The sequence below is a fragment of the Ambystoma mexicanum genome, chromosome 11, assembly GCF_040938575.1.
Source record: "Ambystoma mexicanum isolate Mex_15411 chromosome 11, UKY_AmexF1_1, whole genome shotgun sequence".
In the NCBI taxonomy this organism is placed as follows: domain Eukaryota; kingdom Metazoa; phylum Chordata; class Amphibia; order Caudata; family Ambystomatidae; genus Ambystoma; species Ambystoma mexicanum.
In genome coordinates, this window is record NC_090934.1 from 1,481,367,527 (window position 1) to 1,481,391,775 (window position 24,249).

Here is a 24,249-nt window from a genome sequence, read left to right on the forward strand (position 1 = left end):
AAGGGACACACTCGCTGGTGGGAGAATGGACTCGCAGGTGGGGAGAATGGACTCGCTGGTGGGGAGAATGGACTCGCTGGTGGGGAGAATGGACTCGCTGGTGGGGAGAATGGACACACTCGCTGGTGAGAGAAGGGACACACTCGCTGGTGAGAGAAGGGACACACTCGCTGGTGGGAGAATGGATACACTCGCTGGTGGGAGAAGGGACACACTCGCTGGTGGGGTGAATGGATACACTCGCTGGTGGGGTGAATGGATACACTCGCTGGTGGGGTGAATGGATACACTCGCTGGTGGGGTGAATGCATACACTCGCTGGTGGGGTGAATGCATACACTCGCTGGTGGGGTGAATGCATACACTCGCTGGTGGGAGAAGGGACACACTCGCTGGTGGGAGAAGGGACACACTCGCTGGTGGGGTGAATGGATACACTCGCTGGTGGGGTGAATGGATACACTCGCTGGTGGGGTGAATGGATACACTCGCTGGTGGGGTGAATGGATACACTCGCTGGTGGGGTGAATGCATACACTCGCTGGTGGGGTGAATGCATACACTCGCTGGTGGGAGAAGGGACACACTCGCTGGTGGGGTGAATGGATACACTCGCTGGTGGGGTGAATGGATACACTCACTGGTGGGGTGAATGGATACACTCGCTGGTGGGGAGAATGGACTCGCTGGTGGGGAGAATGGATACACTCGCTGGTGGGAGTAGGGACACACTCGCTGGTGGGGTGAATGGATACACTCGCTGGTGGGGTGAATGGATACACTCGCTGGTGGGAGAAGGGACACACTCGCTGGTGGGGTGAATGCATACACTCGCTGGTGGGGTGAATGCATACACTCGCTGGTGGGGTGAATGGATACACTCGCCGGTGGGGTGAATGGATACACTCGCTGGTGGGGAGAATGGATACACTCGTTGGTGGGGTGAATGGATACACTCGCTGGTGGGGTGAATGGATACACTCGCTGGTGGGGTGAATGGATACACTCGCTGGTGGGGAGAATGGACTCGCTGGTGGGGAGAATGGACTCGCTGGTGGGGAGAATGGATACACTCGCTGGTGGGGTGAAGGGATACACTCGCTGGTGGGAGAATGGATACACACGCTGGTGGGTGAAGGGACACACTCGCTGGTGGGAGAATGGATACACTCGCTGGTGGGGTGAATGGATACACTCGCTGGTGGGGTGAATGGATACACTCGCTGGTGGGGAGAATGGACTCGCTGGGAGAATGGATACACTCGCTGGTGGGGAGAAGGGACACACTCGCTGGTGGGGTGAATGGATACACTCGCTGGTGGGGTGAATGGATACACACGCTGGTGGGAGAAGGGACGCACTCACTGGTGGGGAGAATGAATACACCCGCTGGTGGGGTGAATGGATACACTCGCTGGTGGGGTGAATGGATACACTCGCTGGTGGGGTGAATGGATACACTCGCTGGTGGGGTGAATGGACACACTCGCTGGTGGGAGAAGGGACACACTCGCTGGTGGGGTGAATGGATACACTCGCTGGTGGGGTGAAGGGACACACTCGCTGGTGGGGTGAAGGGACACACTCGCTGGTGGGAGGGAGAATGGATACACACGCTGGTGGGTGAAGGGACACACTCGCTGGTGGGAGAATAGATACACTCGCTGGTGGGGTGAATGGATACACTCGCTGGTGGGGTGAATGGATACACTCGCTGGTGGGGAGAAGGGATACACTCGCTGGTGGGGAGAATGGACTCGCTGGGAGAATGGATACACTCGCTGGTGGGGAGAAGGGACACACTCGCTGGTGGGGTGAATGGATACACTCGCTGGTGGGAGAATGGATACACACGCTGGTGGGAGAAGGGACGCACTCACTGGTGGGGAGAATGAATACACTCGCTGGTGGGGTGAATGGATACACTCGCTGGTGGGAGAAGGGACACACTCGCTGGTGGGGTGAATGGATACACTCGCTGGTGGGGTGAATGGATACACTCGCTGGTGGGGTGAATGGATACACTCGCTGGTGGGGTGAATGGATACACTCGCTGGTGGGAGAAGGGACACACTCGCTGGTGGGGTGAATGGATACACTCGCTGGTGGGAGAAGGGACACACTCGCTGGTGGGAGAAGGGACACACTCGCTGGTGGGCTGAATGGATACACTCGCTGGTGGGGTGAATGGATACACTCGCTGGTGGAAGAAGGGACACACTCGCTGGTGGGGTGAATGGATACACTCGCTGGTGGGGTGAATGGATACACTAGCTGGTGGGAGAAGGGAAACACTCGCTGGTGGGGTGAATGGATACACTCGCTGGTGGGAGAAGGGACACACTCGCTGGTGGGAGAATGGATACATACGCTGGTGGGTGAAGGGACACACTCGCTGGTGGGAGAATGGATACACACGCTGGTGGGAGAAGGGACACACACGCTGGTGGGAGAATGGATACTCTCATAAAACCTCACCGCATAAAGTGCTAAAAGTGTCCGCTTACCACTTTCATACTTGCAGTTGTTCAGATTTACACCAAGAGGCCTAGGATTGAATACAAAAAAGGTAGAATATATTAACTGGTGGACTAACATCGGACACATTTACATTTAATCATGACATTGGCACATGGTACGGATCCAGAAAACGAGTGAAGTGCACACACAGCAAACACGTTAACAGTGCCTAAACACTCCAAACTGGTGTGTGGTGGTGTTTTTTGTTTGTCTGCAGATTACTGTGGGGTCTGTTGTGCCCTGCAGGTTAATTCCATCACATTCATTTTAGCAAAACGACATGCAGTGAAATAAAATCAAAAATAGATAGTTTATCGTATCTGAAGAGCCCACAGGCTCGATAGATTGCTGATAAATAACCAGCAGCAAAGGTTTATGGAAGCTGCTGTACTGGGACGTCTGCAGAACATTGGTTCCCGTGTTTGCGTTTGCTCAAAAAGGTATGTTGGTAACTCAATAACAGACAGAAAGGTTTATGATTCACCAGACCAGTGATGCCTAGGACATGCAAGTACAGACATGCACTCTATTAAAAGACCCACACTGCACAACGTGTTGTGACAATAAAGGAGTTTCTTAACCCGTGGTCTTCTATTAACACCCAATGGGTCTGCAATGGGAAAACTTCTTAACCCCTCAAAGTTCTGCAGGGAACTCTGGGTTGCAATTATAGGTCTTAGATTGACAATTTAAAGTTGGAAATCTTATACAACTATACATCTTTGTGTACACGTAGCATAAACCATGGTGCTGGGGGCAGTTGCAACGGTTAACGGTTTTGGGAGCTCGGTTTAAAGCCCCAAGGTGAAGGCAAGAACCCACAATTAGGGATCAGAACCTTGCAAGCTGAACCATATAGAAGCTTTGAGGCTGGCGTAGATCCTGGCACAGGTGAAAACCTGTCTTTAGGGCGAGTGTGTGGAAAAGCAAACCTGGGTGTTGATGCCTTGCAAAAAGCACAAGAGCTCCTCTATAGTTACATGATGTCATAGTCCATGATATGTTGGATGTGCACCAGCCGCTCATGCAAGTGGCAGGGGTGCGCTTTATAATGACCACAGTCATGTTTGTGAGGCACCACAAACCTTCCATGAAAACACCTGTCATTTCATTATCAGGTAAGCACCTCAAAATGATCTAGACTTTGCAAAAGCCTAAATAATGCAAAGACAGCGTTTCCCCCCAAAAATAATTCAGGGGGTTTTACCCCGGTTGTCATTTCACAATGATCATTTAGGTCGCGGAAATTACACCACAAGCCCTTCGATGGCATCAAAGAAAATCAATTCCAGCAGCCTTTCAACCTCATGAACTGAAAGCAAGCAGACAGAAAAATCCTATAGTAAGTGCCAAACTTAAAACACACTGAAGTGAAAAGAGAAGCATAGAAGCGATAAGGCAGGAGGCCTAAGGGTCGGAGATGCAACGACTGATCACCCCAAGATGATGCGTCACACGCCACTTTCTAACTGAAGTAAATAGAGAAGCATAGAAGCGATAAGGCAGGAGGCCTAAGGGTCGGAGATGCAACCACTGACCACCCCGAGATGATGCGTCACACGCCACTTTCTCACTGAAGTAAATAGAGAAGCATAGAAGCTGTAAGGCAGGAGGCCTAAGGGTCAGAGATGCAACCACTGACCACCCCGAGATGATGCGTCACACGCCACTTTCTCACTGAAGTAAATAGAGAAGCATAGAAGCGATAAGGCAGGAGGCATAAGGGTCGGAGATGCAACCACTGACCACCCCGAGATGATGCGTCACACGCCACATTCTCACTGAAGTAAATAGAGAAGCATAGAAGCGATAGGGCAGGAGGCCTAAGGGTCGGAGATGCAACCACTGACCACCCCAAGATGATGCGTCACACGCCACTTTCTCACTGAAGTAAATAGAGAAGCATAGAAGCAATAAGGCAGGAGGACCAAGGGTCGGAGATGCAACCACTGACCACCCCAAGATGATGCGTCACACGCCACTTTCTCACTGAAGTAAATAGAGAAGCATAGAAGCGATAAGGCAGGAGGCATAAAGGTCAGCGATGCAGCCACTGACCACCCCAAGATGATGCGTCACACGCCACTTTCTCACTGAAGTGAAAAGAGAAGCATAGAAGCGATAAGGCAGGAGGCATAAGGGTCGGAGATGCAACCACTGACCACCTGTCATACCCTCTGCTCATTCCACTAGTGAACCCAGGTCCCCTTCAGCCCGACTGACCCCACAGCCCCCACAACTCACTTCATGTAACTCTCATGGTTTCTGGGGCTCACGTTGGCAATCCGGTTTTGCTCGCGGACGGGCGCAACATCGGCCCAAGGTTTGCACCCTGCATTCACGCCTACGACCTTTTCTTCATTGGCAGTTGCCCTGGAGACTAGGAAGCAGCACGCTTCGAGGAACGCATCCTCGTCGCGTTGCCGTTTCCATCCATTCACGTGACCCAGAGTCTCGGTCACGTGACACGTTCTCACTTCACATGACCAGGAAGCGTTCAGTACAAAAGCTGTAATTTGCTTTCGTACCGCGCTTCACAGCTGTTTTTTCTTCGTAAACTCTGTTTGGCTCTTGTGCTTCCTGTGTTTGCTCTTGGAACCTGTACCCGGCTTCGTCCCACGGATTGTGTTTGGATTACCCCTGGCTTTGAATTGGAACTTTGAAATTGCTACTTGCCTGCCGACCTCGGACCGTTCTATGGACTTGCTTTTGGATTGCCCCTGGCCTTCGTCCTACTGACTCGGAATTCTACGGACTCTCCTGCTATCACGTGCTCTTGCCAAGTACTAAGTAACCTGCTCCAGGAACGAGCCCAGGTGGGGTTTCTTTCCTGCTGCTTCCGTGGCATCTTGAACTTGTCTGCGTGAGTCCTGGAACCCTTCCACACCCCTAGGTTTCCCTCAGCACTTCTGACAACACTTGGTAAGGTCTCTTGTTTTACCTACCTTTGCACGAGTTATTCCTGCTTGCCTGGTATTTAACCTAAGTTTCTTTTCAGCTTCCTTGGGGTTTCCAGCACTCGGCGGCGTCCGATTTCTCCACCTGTGGCCTCAAGGGTTATACAGGGAGTAGCATTATATCTCCCTGTGTGACAGTTGGGGACGGAGGTCTCACATATCTGCACGACGATCAAGGTCTAACAGACTGTGAAGCCATTATCGTGCCGGATATGGAGGGCGCCGCAGAGGACCCCATGGCTGCTGTAATCCAGGCCATCACGGTACTTCGGGCAGACATGGTTGCTGCTAATACAGCAATCCACCAACGTCTTGATATGTTACAAAGTGCCCAGCATCCCCTGCCCTCTGATCCGGAGCTCGGCGATACTGCCCCGCTACCCCCACTGCCCGTAGTCCCAAACCCAAACATCCCGAATCCCGTTCCTGTAGTGCTACCTTCCCCCTTTCCCCTGGCAGCCCCCGAAAGGTTCCAGGGAGACCCTGGGAAGTTTAGAATGTTCCTTAATCAATATAAGTTGCACTTCCTATGCAGACCCCTTGCTTTCCCCGATCGAACTACAAAGACGGCATTTATCCTTTCACACTTGTCTGGCATAGCTGCTACATGGGCCAACCCTCTGTTAGAAACCGACCACCCCGCCCTCTATGATTTCGATCTCTTGATAACTGAAATGTCACGTGTGTTCAATACCAGACACAAGGCGCAGTCTCATGACTTAGAACTGTTAGAACTCACTCAAGGCAGAGGGTCCCTTATCGAATACATCACTCGATTTAATCAACTAGTGGCGGAAACATCATGGCCGAAAATAAGAAATCAGTGGTCTTCTACCGGGGTTTAAGTAATCCGATGAAAGACGCCCTCTCAGTGGTCCCATCCTTGCCTACCCAATTTCCTGATCTTGTTGATTTGACTCTCCAAGTGGACGCCCGACGTTTTGAACGGAGGGCCCAGGCTGGGTCTCCCTTCCCCTCAGGTACACCCACACCCGCGTCCTCTTCTGATGCCTCCGGATAACCCATGCAGATCGGAGGGGTTAGGTCCCCTATTACTTCAAGGGAAAGAGAGAGGAGGAGAACAGATAATGCCTGTTTCTATTGTGGCTTGAACGCTCTCTTTGTTATGTCCCCGTCGACCTAAACCAAAGACTCAGGTTTTTCGCACAGCTCGACCCTAGAATTGGGGCCTGGATCGAGCGCTCTCTGTCAGTCCCCAGACTCTGTTCCCGCGTTTGGCCGCGTTAGGCCCATTCAGGTACAGGCCACCCTTCAGCCTACCCCTGGCACCATCCATCCAGTCACTATCATTATCGATTCAGGAGCCACGGGGAATTACATTGATATCACCCTAGCCCGAACACTGAACCTACCTTTAGTTAACAAAATACGACCAGAACCTGTACAAGCAGTCGATGGAACTGCATTGACCTCCGGTCCCATTAAACAACAAACAGCACCACTCATGTTAACAATCCAGTCCGTGCACAGTGAAACCATTCATTTCGATTTGATCGCCATGCCCCAGTTTGGGCTGATACTAGGGATACCCTGGTTACGGGACCATAACCCTCATATCAATTGGGGAACGGGTCAGGTGCACTTCGAGTCGGAGCTATGCCAGAACTACTGCCTCCCTATGGTCAGAGAGGAAGGAACACCTGCGTCAGTGTCCGGGGCTATCGCCCATCTCAGGGTGTCAGACGACCTCGAATCTCCACATATAGTGGGCATGGTTGCCGCCAATGTCCCCGCGGTATACCATGATTATGCTGAAGTCTTTGACCAGGGTTCTTCCGAGGTACTTCCCCCGCATCGCCCCTATGATTGTCCCATTGATCTAACCCCTGGGATCCCAGTACCTGTGGCTCGAATCTATTCTCTGTCCCCATCCGAGGATCAAGCCCTTAAGGACTATATTACGAAATCCCTACGTTTGGGCCATTTTAGACACTCCAAATCATCAGCTGCCAGTCCAATCTTCTTCGTCCCGAAGAAGGAGGGCGATCTTCGTCCCTGTGTGGACTACTGACATCTCAATGCCATTACGGTTAAGAATCGGTATCCCATACCGCTTATCTCTCCCTTATTGGACCGCCTAACCAATGCTTCCGTTTTCTCCAAACTGGATCTACGGGGGGGGGGGTATAACCTCGTCCGAATGCGCAAAGGGGACGAGTGGAAAACCGCCTTCTGCACACAATATGGTCTTTTCGAATACACTGACATGCCTTTCGGGCTCTGCAATGCCCCGGCCACGTTCCAGCATTTCATGAATGACGTTTTTTGTGATATACTGGACGTGTTCGTGGTAGTGTATTTAGATGATATATTCATTTTTTCGCGTAGTCTGGAAGAACACGTACAACACGTCCGAGAAGTGCTCTCTCGCTTGAGGAAACACTCCTTATTCGCTAAACCTGAGAAATGCCAGTTTCATGTAGATAACATCGAATTCCTGGGGTTCAACATCACACCTGGTGGCCTGGCGATGAATTATTCCAAGGTACGAGCGGTCTTAGAATGGCCAACTCCGAAGACCCTAAAGGCCCTACAATCTTTCTTGGGTTTCTCCAACTTCTATCGCCGCTTTATCTCTGGGTTCTCTTCCATAGTGTCACCGCTTACGTCCCTTATGAGCCCTCACACCCCTTTCGTCTGGACAGAGGTACACCAAAAGGCCTTTGAGGATCTAAAGACGGCCTTTACTACCGCTCCCCTATTGCAATCGATTCCGAACGTCCATTCATTGTCGAGGCAGACGCCTCCTCATTTGCTCTAGGGGCAGTTCTGTCACAAACCTGTGCCTCTACTGGTCGTTTGCATCCCGTGGCCTTCCACTCCCGTATGTTTAGCTCCACGGAGGCCCATTACACCGTCACCAAGAAGGAGCTCCTGGCGATTATGGACGCCTTTCGGGTTTGGCGACACCACCTCCTGGGGGCGAAGCATAAGACCACTGTATTTACAGACCATCAGAATCTGCAAGACCTAGCCTCCCTTAAGTGTGTGAATAGCAGACAGGTTAGGTGGCATCAGTTTTTTGCAGCCTTCGACTTCCAAATCAGGCATCGCTCTGGCATGGCTCACGGCAAGGATGACGTGCTGTCTCATTCTCCTGGGGGGGTTGCACTACCAGTCTTCCCCGAGACACTCCTACACCAAGGAAACATTATCTGTACCTGTACACCCCCACTGGCGCTACTTGACACGATCCGTACTTGGGTACTGCAGCACCCCGATCAGGCATCAGAATGGGACCCTGTATATTATGATGGATTACCTTATGTACAAAACCGTCTAGTCCTACCCACCAGCGAAACCAGAAATATAGCCCTGGAGTGGTCCCACGACTCCCCTGTCAACGGCCACCCGGGTCAGGACCGTACTCTGGACCTCTTGAAACGCTGGTGCCCCTCCATGAAGCGGGACGTGGTACAGTACGTACAGACATGCTCAGTGTGTGCCCAGTGTAAACACCGCAGGGGCTGACCGGTGGGCCTCCTACGACCGCTAGCCATTCCACCGAGACCTTGGCACACTCTGACCATGGATTTTGTGACTGACCTTCCTAGGGTCCGGGGATTCGACACTATCTGGGTGGTGGTTGATACCTTCACTAAAATGGCCCGTTTTCTTCCCTGCCAGGGCATTCCATCAGCCCCTAAATTAGCGAACCTGTTTGAGTCAATTTTTTGTTTATTTGGCCTGCCATCGGTACTCATTTCGGATAAGGGTTCCCAGTTCACGTCCCGTTTTTGGCATGCCCTGACCGGCCTTCTCGGTATTGACACGCGCTACTCCTCTGCCTACCACCCAGAAACCGATGGTCAGACCAAAAGGACGAACCAGTCAATGGAACAATACCTGCGTTGTTTGACTCTGCAACTACAGACAAACTGGTTGCAGGCCCTCCGGTTTGCAGAGTTTGCCTACAACAATGCTGTCCATACTTCCACCGGTTCCTCACCCTTTTATGCTTTGTATGGCCAGAATCCGCGGGTTTATCCCGTCCCCGGTATCTCTTCGGCGGTCAATCCGGCCACTGCTGCCTGCATTCGGGATATGTCCTCCGTTCATGCGCAAACCATCACTCACCTCAGAGAGGCGTAGGCATCAATGAAGTCCCGGGCAGACACTATACGCGACCCGGCCCCGGTATATTCTGTGGGGTCCCGGGTATGGTTGTCCACCCGTGACCTTCGCTTGGCGGGTTGTCGGAAGCTGCTGCCCCGTTTCATTGGTCCCTACGTGGTTTCCGGAGTCATCAATCCCGTGGCTTACCGTTTGGTACTCCCGTCCTCTTGGCGCATACATCCCGTCTTTCACACATCCCTGCTCAAACCTTGTCCGGACACTTCCCATCTTCGTTCCTCTGCTGCCCCGGTGTCCCTAGGTTCCCCTGATGTTTGAGGTTTCTGATATCCTGGGGTCCCGTCTCCATAGGGGTGGCTTGCAGTATTTAGTGGACTGGAAGGGTTATGGTCCTGAAGACAGGTCCTGGGTTTCCGCTGCAGACGTCCAAGCCCCCCGTTTGGTGGCCCGATTCCATCGGGAACATCCTTCCTGCCCACGTGGTCGTGGGCCTTTGGGGGGGGGGGGGTCTCTGTCATACCCTCTGCTCATTCCACTAGTGAACCCAGGTCCCCTTCAGCCCGACTGACCCCACAACCCCCACAACTCACTTCACGTAACTCTCATGGTTTCCGGGGCTCACGTTGGCAATCCGGTTTTGCCCGCGGACGGGCGCAACATCGGCCCAAGGTTTGCACCCTGCATTCACGCCTACGACCTTTTCTTCATTGGCAGTTGCCCTGGAGACTAGGAAGCAGCACGCTTTGAGGAACGCATCCTCGTCACGTTGCCGTTTCCATCCATTCACGTGACCCAGAGTCTCGGTCACGTGACACGTTCTCACTTCACATGACCAGGAAGCGTTCAGTACAAAAGCTGTAATTTGCTTTCGTACCGCGGTTCACAGCTGTTTTTTCTTCGGAAACTCTGTTTGGCTCTTGTGCTTCCTGTGTTTGCTCTTGGAACCTGTACCCGGCTTCGTCCCATGGATTGTGTTTGGATTACCCTTGGCTTTGAATTGGAACTTTGAAATTGCTACTTGCCTGCCGACCTCGGACCGTTCTATGGACTTGCTTTTGGATTGCCCCTGGCCTTCGTCCTACTGACTCGGAATTCTATGGACTCTCCTGCTATCACGTGCTCTTGCCAAGTACTAAGTAACCCGCTCCAGGAACGAGCCCAGGTGGGGTTTCTTTCCTGCTGCTTCGGTGGCATCTTGAACTTGTCTGCGTGAGTCCTGGAACCCTTCCACACCCCTAGGTTTCCCTCAGCACTTCTGACAACACTTGGTAAGGTCTCTTGTTTTACCTACCTTTGCACGAGTTATTCCTGCTTGCCTGGTATTTAACCTACGTTTCTTTTCAGCTTCCTTGGGGTTTCCAGCACTCGGCGGCGGCGGATTTCTCCACCTGTGGCCTCAAGGGTTATACAGGGAGTAGCATTATATCTCCCTGTGTGACAGTTGGGGACGGAGGTCTCACATATCTGCACGACGATCAAGGTCTAACACCACCCCAAGATCATGCGTCACACGTCACTTTCTCACTGAAGTAAATAGAGAAGCATAGAAGCGATAAGGCAGGAGGCCTAAGGGTCGGAGATGCAACCACTGACCACCCCAAGATGATGCGTCACACGCCACTTTCTCACTGAAGTAAATAGAGAAGCATAGAAGCGATAAGGCAGGAGGCATAAGGGTCGGAGATGCAACCACTGACCACCCCAAGATGATGCGTCACACGCCACTTTCTCACTGAAGTAAATAGAGAAGCATAGAAGCGATAAGGCAGGAGGCCCAAGGGTCGGAGATGCAACCACTGACCACCCCAAGATGATGCATCACACGCCACTTTCTCACTGAAGTAAATAGAGAAGCATAGAAGCGATAAGGCAGGAGGCATAAAGGTCAGCGATGCAGCCACTGACCACTCCAAGATGATGCGTCACTTGCCACTTTCTCACTGAAGTAAACAGAGAAGCATAGACTCTATGAGGCAGGAGGCCTAAGGGTCGGAGATGCAACCACTGACCACCCCAAGACAAGATAATGCGTCACACGCCACTTTCTCATTGAAGTAAATAGAAAAGCATAGACGCTATAAGGCAGGAGGCCTAAGGGTCGGAGATGCAGCCACTGGTCACCCCAAGATAAGATGATGGATCACATGTCACTTTCTCATTGAAGTAAACAGAGAAGCATTGTCTCTATAAGACAGGAGGGCTAAGGGTCGGAGATGCAACCACTGACCACCCCAAGATGATGCGTCACACGTCAATTTCTAATTGAAGTAAATAGAGAAACATAGACGCTATAAGGCTGTAGGGTCAGAGATGCAGCCATTGGTCAGCCCTAAATGATGCTTCTCACGCCTCTTTCTTCGCCATGGAATGCTTGATCATGCTTTCCTTCCTGGATCCACAAGAAGAGGGCGGTGTACAAATAAGCCTGTATCTCCATGTATGAGGGTGCTAGAGAATTGGTTGAGTGCTGAAACAAACCTGAAGGTGTCTCACCCGCTAGTCCTCGGGTTTGGTCAATCAGGTGGCCAGGGCACGTGCACTGCTTTTGGATCTAGTTCCTGGGGTTGGACCAGTGCAGGAGGATCACCTAGGTGAGGGGTCCTCAGGGAGTGATATGATATTTTATTTATATTGCGCCTATACACAAGTGTTTCAAGGCGCGACGGGGTGAGGGAGGTGAACAAGCGGGAACAAGACAATGATCGAACTAGGACCACTGGCATTGAGATCGCGCAAGTGCAGGGAAGGGGAGAAGTGCAAGGGGAAGGGGAGGAGGAGCAAGTGCAAGACTTAGGATCAACATTGAAAAAGAGGAAATGTTTTTTCCAAGATGGCCGCCAGCACTGTGTAGACGTGCCGACGGCGCTCTCCTGATCCGACTGGTGAGCCGCTCGGTGTAGCGGGGCAGCCTGTGGCGGTCCTCGGCAGCGGCGCCGCCGAGGAGGGAGATGTGGCCTGGTGAGCGGCTGCCGACCGGAGTGGAGTGAGAGGAGCGCCTGGAGGGCCTGCGGCGCTGCGCCGAGGGTCGCCGGGAGGCCCAAAGAATAGAAGGTGCCCCGCCGAGGGAGAGTCGCGGCGGGACACTGGAGGTGGGCAGCGGGAGCGGGCACGCTGGCGGACGTGGCTCTGTGGTCTGCCCGACCTCTCCGGCGAGGCGTTGCGCGGCTGGGAGGCCTGTGACACTGGGACACCCCACAGCGAGTGACGAGGAGCAAGGGAGGTGGAACTGATTGAGTCGCGCCGCTGAGGAGCCTTATCTACCAGAGGTACTGACGTGCAGTGGCGGAGGATCCGGTGAGAGGGGTAGGGGAGACCAGCGGTGGCAGGACCCGGGGGCCAGAAGGCCCGTGGAGGGCAGAAAATTCAGACTCTGTGGTAGAGGAGTGCCGGCCCCGCCCAGTGTCCCCCGACAAGCGGGGGAATTGCAAACCCTGCTGCTGTTGGAGAAGTCGGGGGACGCATTGGGAGGCGGGGGGGCGCTGGCCACCGAGCAGTGCGGAGCTGAGGCGGTTGCGGTGACGGGCCTGGATGGATCGCCCAGGCCCTCCCTTGAAGTGGAGAAGAACCCAGAGCACATTCACCATAAGACTGGAATGCCCCCCTGCTGCTCTTGGGTGGGGGGGCTAAGAAAGCATCAGAGTGGGAGCATCTGGGGGAGAAGCCAGAACAGACTCAATCCAGGGGGCAACTGCTGAGGATTCAAAAGGAGCAGCATCCAGTAAATCAACCCACCCCCCCTTGCAGATTGCGGCGGTCCAAACATCTACGCCGGGTGGCTGTTGAGACTATAGTCATGGCACATGCTTTAGGTACTCACAGAACCGGACGAGGAAGCAAAAAAGAAGGAACCAACTGCGAGGATACTCCGGTATAGGAGCCCGTAATATGATTCAGGGGCGGGCGGAAGAAACACAGGGGGAGGCACCTGATATCTGGATATAGTGGAACTCTGTTGCAATAAAACCCCGACCCTCTGTGGCAATAAAACTCCGACCTTTCAGGCTCAGGGGAGGCCCAGTGGGAAGAAGTTGGTCCATGGACATAATTACAGGAGAGCTATAGTGGCACAAAGGAGTGGGGAAGTGAGCACCATGACCACCAAAACCAAAGGGAAAGGGGGGAAAGTGGCTCAAGCTTTGAGGGATACGCTGGGCACCCTCCCAGCAATCTGGCCTGTGCATACCCTGAAGGAAGGCCCCAGGAATTCGAGAAAAGATTGGAGAAGACACCGCCCAGGTGCGGTTGGAGGAACAGGCCGTAATGTACAGGCAAGAATTCCTGGGGGAGCTGCACGCTTTACAGTCGAATTTGGCAAAGACTTTTCAGGAACAATTTCAACTGATGCGAGCCGATCTAAATGAAGCCCTAGGGTAGATAAGACCAGAGATGCAGCAACTGGGGGAAAGGACAGACACCCTGGAAAAAGGCCTCCAAGAAGTAGATAAAGAAACCACAGCTAACAGTGAAGCCATAGAGATGTTGGATGTAGCAACACGAAATCTCGAAACTCAGATGGAGGATTTGGAGAATAGATCCCAAAGGATCAATATAAGGGTGAAAATGTTGCCGGAATCGGTATTGGACAAAGACTTGAAAGCGGTAACCTGAGGCATTTTATGCTGACATCCTAGACGAAGGGAGCTCTGAGACGATTGAGCTAGACCGTGTGCATAGAACTGGGCGGATGGCCAAAGGACAGACGGCGAGGCCTAGAGACGTACTAGCAGCTTTTACCAGGTACGCCCAGAAGGAGGCAGTCCTCCGAGCAGCACTGCAACGGGAACAGGAACCCATTATGTTTAAAGGGCAGCAGATTGCATTATTTCAAGATTTGGCAAGCAGTACGCTCATGAAAAGGAGACAAATGGGCCCACTTTTAAAGGTGCTAAATGAGAAGGCTATACGATACAAATGGACAGTTCCGTTTGGCCTGCTTTTTGAATGGGTGGGGACCTAGAAACGTATTACAACTCTACAGGAAGGGGCAGATCTCCTTCAAATAGATTTGGAGGAAACCCCTTCAAGCTCAGGCTCACAGGGCACGAATGGCCGATCCAGGCTGAAACTCTGGGAATGGACGACAGTGGGAGAGAAAAGGAGTAGAGGATTCAAGCGAAAAGGAAAACCTAGTGAAGAGAGGAACGGGACATTGTCAGACCCCTGAGTCATAACAGTGGTAAAAGGGGCAGTGGGCCTCTAAAAGGAGAAATGAAGTTATGGGTCATAGGAGGAGCAACCATTTTGGGTACGGAAAGGGCGGAGATGCCCGGGTTAGGAGTGGAGAGCAAGCGGGAAGGGGTTGTCCTTCCAGGGGGGGAGGGGAGGGGCAGGGGAGGGAAGAAGAAGGGGAGGGGACAAGGGGAGGGGGTGATGAGTCATTTACTGAAGGGAGAGGCGGGAGGGCAGTAGCACATAGCGAGGACCAAGTCTCAAGTGCTGACCTCTTAAGTGGCCAACGCATAATGTAAGAGGGTTGAACACCCCTCTTAAGAGAAAAAAGTTGGAGCACTTCACGAGAAAGGAAAGGCCCGATATTATGGGGCTTCAGGAAACGCACCTTGTGCTCAAGGACCAGGGAAGGTTGAAGCTGCGTGGATTCGACCAGATTCTCCATGCGTCAGGTCAAAGTAAAGCAAGGGGGGTGACCCTAGCTATCAGGAAAACGGTCGACTTCAGAATTGGCGCTGTAACAAGGGACAAAGAGGGGAGATATATTGTGGTCAGGGGGAAATATCAGGATGCCCCTTACACAATAGCAGTTGTATATGCCCCTAATTCCTGTCAGGAGCAGTTTTTGCAGCGGGTACTGAAAGTGCTGGAAGAACAATCTTGGGGCCAGATTGTTTTGATGGGAGATCTTAATATAGCTTGGGATAGGGAGAGGGACAGAGACAGCAGACGAGTAAGAGGGGGGGCGGTAATGTCGGCGGAGTTGAAGGATAGGATCGGTAGGATGGGGTTGAGAGATGTATGGAGGGAATTAAAGGGAGAAGAGGAGGGTTACACCACCTTATCTGTGGTTCATGGTTCACAATCCAGAATAGATTATATATGGGTCTCGGTGGGATTAGTTGGCGGCATTCGGGAGGTGAATATGGGACCGATAGGGATAGCGGACCATAGGATAGTCTCGGCTGTTCTGGACCTGGGTCAAAAGGTGAGGGGAGTGTGTGGCTGGAAGTTTCCAAGGGCTGTCCTGTGGGATCCGGAAGTTCGGGGGGCATCGAAGAGAAGATTAAGGGCTTCTTTGCTGTCAACAGGAAGGAGGATGCAAGAGAGGATGTAAGGTGGGATGCGTTTAAGGCTACTATCAGGGGGGACCTAATTGCAGCAGCTGCTCATCGAGTGAAACAATTGAAAGCACTAGAGGCTCAATTAGAGACCGAGGTGGAAGCGGCTAGACAGGCAGCGGGTAGGACTCCTTTTCGTGTAGCTATGCGGGTATATAGGAAAGCGTTGGGGCAGCTGGAACTTTTGCATACCAAAAAGGCAGAGGGAGCACTACTGGCAGTGAGACAGAAATATTACGCGAAGGCAAATAAGGAAGACATGCTTTTGGCACGTCTACCTAGGGGAAAGAGGGTGAAAAATGCGATTAAGGCGTTGAAATTGGGCTCTGGGGAAAGGGTCACAAAGCAGGAAGAAATACAGGAGGCTCTGGCGGGGTATTATGACTCCCTTTACGCCTCCCAAGACCCCCTAACCGATATGCAGGACCATTTTCTATAATCTGTACAGCTGCGGGAAATCGGTAGGGAAACGAGGGAGTTCCTTAACCGAGAAATCACGAAGGAGGAGGAACGAGGGGTGATCAGGGCCCTTCCAGTAAATAAAGCCCCGGGCCCGGATGGCTATACTGCAGCCTTTTACAAATTGTTTATCTCGCATTTGGCCCCGCAACTGACCTCACTATTTAATTCATTTCGGCAGACAGGTAGGATTGCCCCGTCCATGGAGGAAGCAAAAGTGACCCCTGTCCTTAAACCACATAAAGACCCAGAGGAGAGAGCTTCCTATCGCCCCATAGCTTTGATCAATATCGATGCCAAGATATAAACAAAGATACTGGCAAATAGACTTGACACCATTCTCCCGCACTTGATACACCCCGATCAGGCAGGCTTCGTCAGAGGCCGGCAAACAGCAGACAATATCAGGTGAGTGCACCATTTAGTCGAAAAGGTGCAGAGAACGAACACTCCAGCGGTCCTGTTGGCACTTGACACGGAAAAGGCCTTTGACCGCATGGAGTGGTCCTTTCTGTTCCGAATAATGGAAAAGTGTTTTTAGGGGGGGAATTCATGACAATGGCTCAGGCTAATTACCAAGCCCCGTCCATTAGAATAATGGTGAATGGGACAGCTTCTAGATGGGTAAACCTACAGAGGGGGACAAAACAAGGCTGCCCGCTATCCCCAATTCTCTATGCGATCTACCTGGAACCCCTTTTGCAAGTAATAAAGGAGGCGGCGTGGATACGGGGCATTCCTTCTGGGGGAGAGCAACAGAAGGTCGCAGCCTTTGCTGATGACATGTTGCTCGTGTTGACGGCACCGAGCGAATCGCTCCAGGTTAGCATGACGCTGCTGGAAAAATTCAGGGAGGTCTCAGGGTTAAAGATCAACGCTAACAAATCTGAGGTCCTAAACCTAACTTTAAGGGGAGGGGAACAGGACGAGCTAAAGGGGGGTACTCACTTTCTATGGAGCCCGGAAGGGATTAGATACTTGGGGGTGAGAATCACAGCGACTTTGGCTGGGTTGTATTCGGCAAACTTCCCCCCTCTCCTTAAAGCAATCAAGAGGGACATCCAAAGGTGGAGAGGTCTTAGGGTGTCCTGGTTGGGGCGGATCGCAGCGGTTAAGATGGTAACACTCCTGCGGCTGTTGTATTTATTTCAGGCGATCCCGCAGCCGGTACCCTCCAGCTTCTTTAAGGAATTGGAAACCTGACTAAAGAATTCTTATGGGAAGGGAAAAGAGCCAGGGTGGGCGGCAGCTTGCTGATGGCTCCCAAGGGGGAGGGAGGCTTAGCGTTACCAAATTTTCGGCGGGATTATGAAGCAACTCAGCTCCGAATTATCAGGGAATGGTTGAAAGGAGAAGGTCAGCAAGAGGAGCTTTGGGTGAGGATGGATAGGGCGGTGGCACACCGCAACCTGTCGGAAGTGCTTTGGCTGCCTAAAGCGCACAGACTCCGGCATCTCTATGAAAGCTCAATTATTAAGCTAATGGCAGATACCTGGGATTAGTTGGCGGGGTCTAAGGGAATAACTACGTTCCCGTTGCCATTTACCCCCATCTTTGGCAATGGAGATTTCACCTCGTGCCTGGAGAAAAGTGCATTGCGAGATGGCAGGAGGGAGGTTGTGGGAAGCTATGTGTCAGGATTAGGGGTTGTTCGGGACTGAAGAGACGTCAGAAACTGAACAAATAGGGCAAATACTACAAATCCCATGAGAACTTGTGGAAACTGGTAGTTCTCCGCCGTGCGCGCGTGTGGCCTGCTGAGTTTGATTAGGAACGGTTTATTAAGGCCACACGGCGTACGGCAGGTGTGGCTTATTGTGGGTGTGTGCGGAGCTCCGTGTCGGAGTGAATTTCCACGGAGACGGGGGCGGGCGGTGACCATGCGGTTCGAGTTGCAAGCAAAGCGGCCGCTGTGAGGTGCTGTTTCATCCAGCGTCTGGGACGGCTTCCAAGCCTCCTGGACTTCAGTTAAGTGTCTCATGAGTATTTATCCACGTTTTTGAGTTCTCTGTACCACAAACATTTGGTTATTGAAAGGTTGGGGTGCGGAGGGGGTGGCCATGTACTCCACTGGTCCAGTACTGAGTCTGAATTACAGCTGCATTGTATACGAACATTGTTAGGGACTACGCCCTGGTATGCAAGGCCTTCTCCAGGACATTCAGACACCAATCCTCAGTCAACAGGCATATAGGGTTACTTTTCTGATAAAAGAATGACCGTACAAATTATGTCTGGTATATGGAACCAAGTACTCGAAGTCAGTACTACTGTGTACATGTGTTTTCATGTCTTGTTGATCACTATTGCTATGTGCTAGCCCAAGTTGGGCCATGTGTTATGTCCTTCATGAGGAGAGTAAGTTTCTCCAGTGTATGTTCCATCCTGCTTGCTTTATGTAATGTTTTATGTCACTGTGCATTGTGGTATATGTATTTAGATGTGCTGTGGTGTTCTCAAGGAAGTTACAAGTATGTCATGTTCAGGAACTATGCAGGGTTAGTAGTGTAGGTTTTTTTCCTGTTGCTTCCCCCGACCTATCCACACTAGGGTTTCCTTCAGCCTTTTCCCGGTTTCCCTATATCCCCCACCTTGTCCACAACCTCTTCCTAACCCTCTTCCCCCCCACTGGCTGCCATGTGGTGTCCTGTTCACTATACCAGGCACCTATGCCAACCACGGTGGGAGGGTCGACTTCCGTGGTTCGGGGGAAGAGTGTCGACCGCTCTTCCCTATTTGGTTCTGTATCTTGACACTATGTGATATGTTTCGGGGAGGAGAATTGCTGTTTTTGAAGACTGTAAGCGGGAATTCGCAATCCAAGAGGGGGAAAGATTACGATACGCACAGATACGGCACTGGGTATTACACCCAGGGGTTAGAATGGTGGCGATAAGGGAACCAACGCAGTTTGAGAGCTTCCTACTAACTAATGACGGAACGAAGGGCCTCATTTCTAATATTTATAAGATTCTAGATAGCTCACATACAGGTTCTCAGTGGGCTTATATGGAGAAATGAGAACGGGTCCTAGGGAGAGAAATCACTAGGGCAGAATGGGAGAGGCTATGGATACCTAAACTGGCTAAAGCGTCCCAAATACAAGAAGCATGGTATAAGATTTTAATCGGGTAGCACTATACCCCTGCCCAGCTTCATAAGATGTTTCCAGCAAGATCGGGTAGATGCTGGAGGGGCTGCGGTTTGGCAGGAACGGCGGAGCATATCTGGTGGAAGTGCCCAAAGATTGATCCTTTTTGGGGAGAGGTACAGAGGGGGCAGGAACAGGCCTTTGGCCCGGGAGACGAAAGAACGCCGGTACAGATCCTCTTAGGCATCCGAGGAGCCTCGGGGGCAGGGGAACCCAGAGGAAGGGAGAAAGCAAAAGTGATTCTGACTCTAGCGGCTATGATGTTGATAGCTCAGAGATGGAAGAGCCCCGAGAGCCCTATGAGTCAGGACTGGCTTCGAAAAATTTGGGAAGCAGTGGCTTTGGAATGGGCAACTTAGGCCATGGACGATAAAGTGCAGAACTTTACTGCGGATTGGGGGGGGAAGTAATGAATTTCCTTAAAAATGACTTCAGAGTGATGTGGTGCCCGCAACGCCTGAGACTACGAGACCTACAATGAACGTGGAGGGACTGCCCGGAAGAAAGGCGATTTAGGATTTGAATGCTCATTACCTTGGGGGGGAGGAGGGTGGGAGGGAATGTTTCCTTTTCTTTTGACATGTTGTAAAATTCAATAAAAAGAGTTTTAAAAAAAAAAGAAAAAAGAGGAAATATGGCCAGCAGGTGGCAGTGGAAGGGTTGAGTGCAGAAAACAGGTCATAGATAAGTGCCAGCATGGGGGATTGTAGGGTTCCAGATACAGCCTGAGTGCAGGGTTGCCAGAGGGCAGTGTAGGCGTGCAACTGGGAGGGCATGAGCCAGGGTCCATTGGTACAGAGAGCAGCCAGGTAACCAGTGCATTACCAAACAGGTGATCAGCAGGGTAGCAGAAGAGAGAAGGCAAAAGCGAAGAGGAAAGTCTTGAGCTGCTTTCGGAACCGGAGATGCTTCTGCTCAAGTTTCAGAGAGGAAGGGAGGCTGTTGCAGAGGGAGGCGCCAACCGAAGAGAGAGATATGTCCCCAACTCGTGGCTTGGAAAAGTGACTGACCCTCAAGGAGTTGGAGGAGCGAAGTGCTCGCGTAGGAAGATACTTCAGAAGCAAAAGCTAGAGATATTTTGGTCCCAGGCATCAGTAGGCCTTGTGGACAATACAAAGGGTCTTGAACGTGATCCTTGCAGCCACTGGAAGACAATGGAGGGATTTCAGTGCTGGAGAGATACAATCCCTGGGCTTGAGGCCAAGGACAAGTCTCGCAGTCCTGTTCTGGATGAGTTGCAGAGGACAGAGAGTAGAGGCAGGAAGACTGAAAAGGAGGCTGTTCCAGTAGTCAAACCTAGAGAGAACCAAATCAATCTATCATTTCTCTATTCTATCTCTTTGTCTGCTTTCTTACTGTGCCTCCATTTCTTCTGACCTTGATTCTCTCGGTTGGCTCTCCTTTCACTCTCAGATTAAATACAACTTTCTTTGTCTAGTGTTCAAATCTCTTCATGGTCTTGCCCCTGTCTATCTTGCCTCCCTTCTCTCATATTATTCCACTTCTCAGGCCTCTTCGGTCTGCTAATCTTTTTCGACTCAATGTTCCCTGCGCCCCTTGTGCGCAATCTCATTTTCGCTCCTTCCAACTTATTGCCCATTTTCACTGGAATCTCCTTCCTCTATCTCTCTGCTCCATTACCTCCTATCCTCTCTTTCGCACTTCCTTAAAAACTTTCTTACGTTAATCACCTGTTTGATTGTGACCGGTCGACTCTGAACACCATGGTCCTCATTACGAGTCTGGCGGTAGCCGTGCCGGAAAAACCGGCAGGCTGCCGCCAGACCCGTAATACCATTCCGCCTCCGTGATTGCTGGAATTACCGGGGCATTACAACTCCGGTGACCCGGTAATTCCGGAGGCGGAATTCTGTAAATCCCCATTCCCATAGAGTCCCATAGGACTCCATGGGGATGGGGACCATGGAAACACTGGTTCCATTTATGACAGAGCCGATGTTTCCAGGTCCGCCTGCAGGCGGGTGGTGTTAATCCCGCTAGGTCAGACCTGGCAGGAGTGACATCTCCTACCTGCAGGACTCTGAATCAGCTTGTCCAGAAACAACGATTGCAGCGGTTTTACCGCCACCATTCTTTTCCGACCGGCAGGGTCGTAATGAGGCCCCATGTTTCTACTGCTATTTTTATGTACTGCTGTTTGTTGTCTGTGAAGCGCTTTGGCTAAAAGCGCTATATAAAATATAATAAAATACAAATACAAATTCAGAGCTCCAGAGACGGTGAGCTTCTGGAGGAAGAAGAGGAAAGGAAGAATACTCCTGAGGAGGTGCAGTTGATAGTTTGACTTCTTAGAGATGTCAGAAATGTAAGGAGAGAAGGAAAGAGAAGAGTCAAAGATAACAAAGAGGTTCTTAGACTCAGAGGTGAGAGCAGGAGGACGCTGAGGGAGGCAGGCCAGAGTGGCGGGAAAAAGGGGTGCGGGTGTGCCAATGAGCAGGATCTCCGTCTTGCTTGCATTCAGACAGATTATTGGCAGCGCACCACGCTTGGATTGCAGTCAGACAATCCGGGGTGAGAGGAGGAGAAGAGGCGGCAGAGGGGAGCCTGAAGATGAGCTGGGTGTCATCCGCATAGCACTGGAAATTAGGGCAGAGAGCAGCAAGTCGGTGGGCGAGGGGTTCCAGGTATTGGCTGAACAACCAGGGAGAAAGGTTAGACCCCTGGGAAACACCACAGATGGAGAGAGAGAGATAGAGGAGAGGAAGGACCCAAGTTAGACCTGGGAGGGTCAGTCAGAGAGAAAGGAAATTATCCAGGCCAGAGCTTGATCAGTGATACCCAGGTTATCACAGAGCCGGTTGAGCAGGATAGCATGGTTGATGGTATCAAAGGCAGAAGAGAGATCGAAAAGGATGAGAATAGAGGGGAGATTAGAATCAAGGTTAGAGAGCAGGTCTTCACGGATGTTCAGGAGAGCAGTTTCTGCACTTCTGGCTTCTCTGAAGCCTGACTGGTGGCCATGGAGACAACCAACAGATTCAGTGTGAAGATTAAGCTGGGAGATGGCCAGCTTTTCCAGCAGTTTGCCCAGGAAGGGAGTGATAGAAATCAGGCGATAGTTAGCCAGGAAGGAGGGGTCGGCTGAGGGTTTTTTGAGAAGAGAGTGCACAAGAGAGTGCTTCATGGGGATGGGAAGATCCCAGAGGCAAAAGAGTGATTGCAGAAGTCAGCTAGGGCTGGGGCGAGGGTGTCAATTTGGTCCTTGATGGTTTTGGGAGAACAGGGGATAACCTGTTCAGAAGAGGTTTTCATAGATCGGACTTGTCTTGAAACATCGTCAGGGGAGAAGAGAGGAAAGGCAGAGGGGGCGGGGGGTGGCCACAGAGGGGCCGGAGGAAGGGGAGAGAGTGGAGGGAGAGGCAGGAGACACCGAAAGGGTGGACAGGATGTCTTGGGTTTTGGAGATTAAGTGAGAAGCCAGGGCCATGCAGAGGGCCTGGGAGGGGACAGCAGAGGTAGAGACTGCAGCAGGATTGGCTAGCTCCTGGCAGACTTTAAAGAGTTTGGCCAAGTTGTTAGATAATGCAGAGATGCGGGCTTGGATGTGAGCTCTCTTCTTGGTAAGGATAGAGGGTCGGTATTGCCTTTGGAGCAGGCGGCAGGCCAGTTTGTCAGAGGATGTACAAGATGCCAACCATTTCCTCTCAGCCACCCTACACTTGTGTTTGAGGGTGACGAGGTCTGAGTCGTACCAGGAGTTGCATTTGATTTTAGGCTTCATGCGGATCCTCATGACAGGGGCAAGTACATTGAGAGTGACAGAGATATAAGAGTGGAGCATGGAACGGGCTGTGTCAGGGTGTGAGTCAGCCAGAGGTGCATAATGGGGAGAGAAAGAGGCGGCAAAAGCCTCAACCGACACATGCTTCATGGGTCGAATGAATGAGAAGGTGGGTGGCAGTGACGGAGGTAGGCTTGGACTGAGGGGTAGAGGGAGAGAGACGAGAGGGGAGGAGTGGTCAGGGGGTTAGGGAGGAGGGGGTCTGAGGAGATCAGAAAATCAAGAGTGTGCCCTGCAGAGTGTGTTGGGGAGAGGGGGAGAGAAAGAGAGAAAGGGAGAAAGGGAGAAAGGGAGAAAGGGAGAAAGGGAGAAAGGGAGAAAGGGAGAAAGGGAGAAAGGGAAAAAGAGAAAAAGAGAAAAAGAGAAAAAGAGAAAGAGAGAGGGAGAGAGGGAGAGAGGGAGAGAGGGAGATAGGGAGCTTGTGAAAAAGTCCCATGGTGGGACAGGAGGCATCCAGGTGGATGTTGAAGTCATCAAGGAGGAGCAGTTGAGTGGTCGAGTCAAGGAGGGAGCAGGAGAGGTCTGCCCACTCGGAGAGGAAGGACGTGATCTGACCAGGTGACTGATAGATGGTAGCCACTGTGAGAAAGTGGCCAAGAGAGAGAGAAAGCTGACAGACCAGGTATTCAAAGGGGGAGTAGGCCTGCATAGGAATTATAGAGGCAGGAATCCACTACGAGAAGATCAAGGCTACACCCCCACCGGAATGATTGCATCTGGGCGAGAGAGGATATGGCAGCCATCATGGAGGAGAGTGTTAATGCCTGTGACAGAGCTGGCCATGAACCATGTCTTGGTGAGACTAAGGACATCAAAGTTGTGTTCTTCCGGGAGATGGCAGATGTCAGAGGAGGGTTTGACAGCAGAGCAAGAGTGAAGATTGGCGAGGTGGAGGCGGTTTCCATCTTTGAAAGACTTCCGGGGAGGGGTACAAATCTGGAGGTCCTCCCTGCAGAGGTGTAGAAGGAGCCCGAG

At 51.8% G+C, this 24,249-nt stretch overlaps 1 protein-coding gene across 4 annotated transcripts in view; it reads right to left on the minus strand.

Annotated features, from left to right (window-relative positions):
• TTLL13 (tubulin tyrosine ligase like 13) overlaps positions 1–24,249 on the minus strand; it is a 307,481-nt gene that overhangs the window by 179,464 nt on the left and 103,768 nt on the right. For all 4 annotated transcript variants that reach the window (XM_069625211.1, XM_069625212.1, XM_069625209.1 and 1 more), the window contains exon 3: positions 2,508–2,548. In XM_069625211.1, the coding sequence (XP_069481312.1) occupies positions 2,508–2,548 (41 nt within the window). The remainder of the gene's footprint in view (positions 1–2,507; positions 2,549–24,249) is intronic.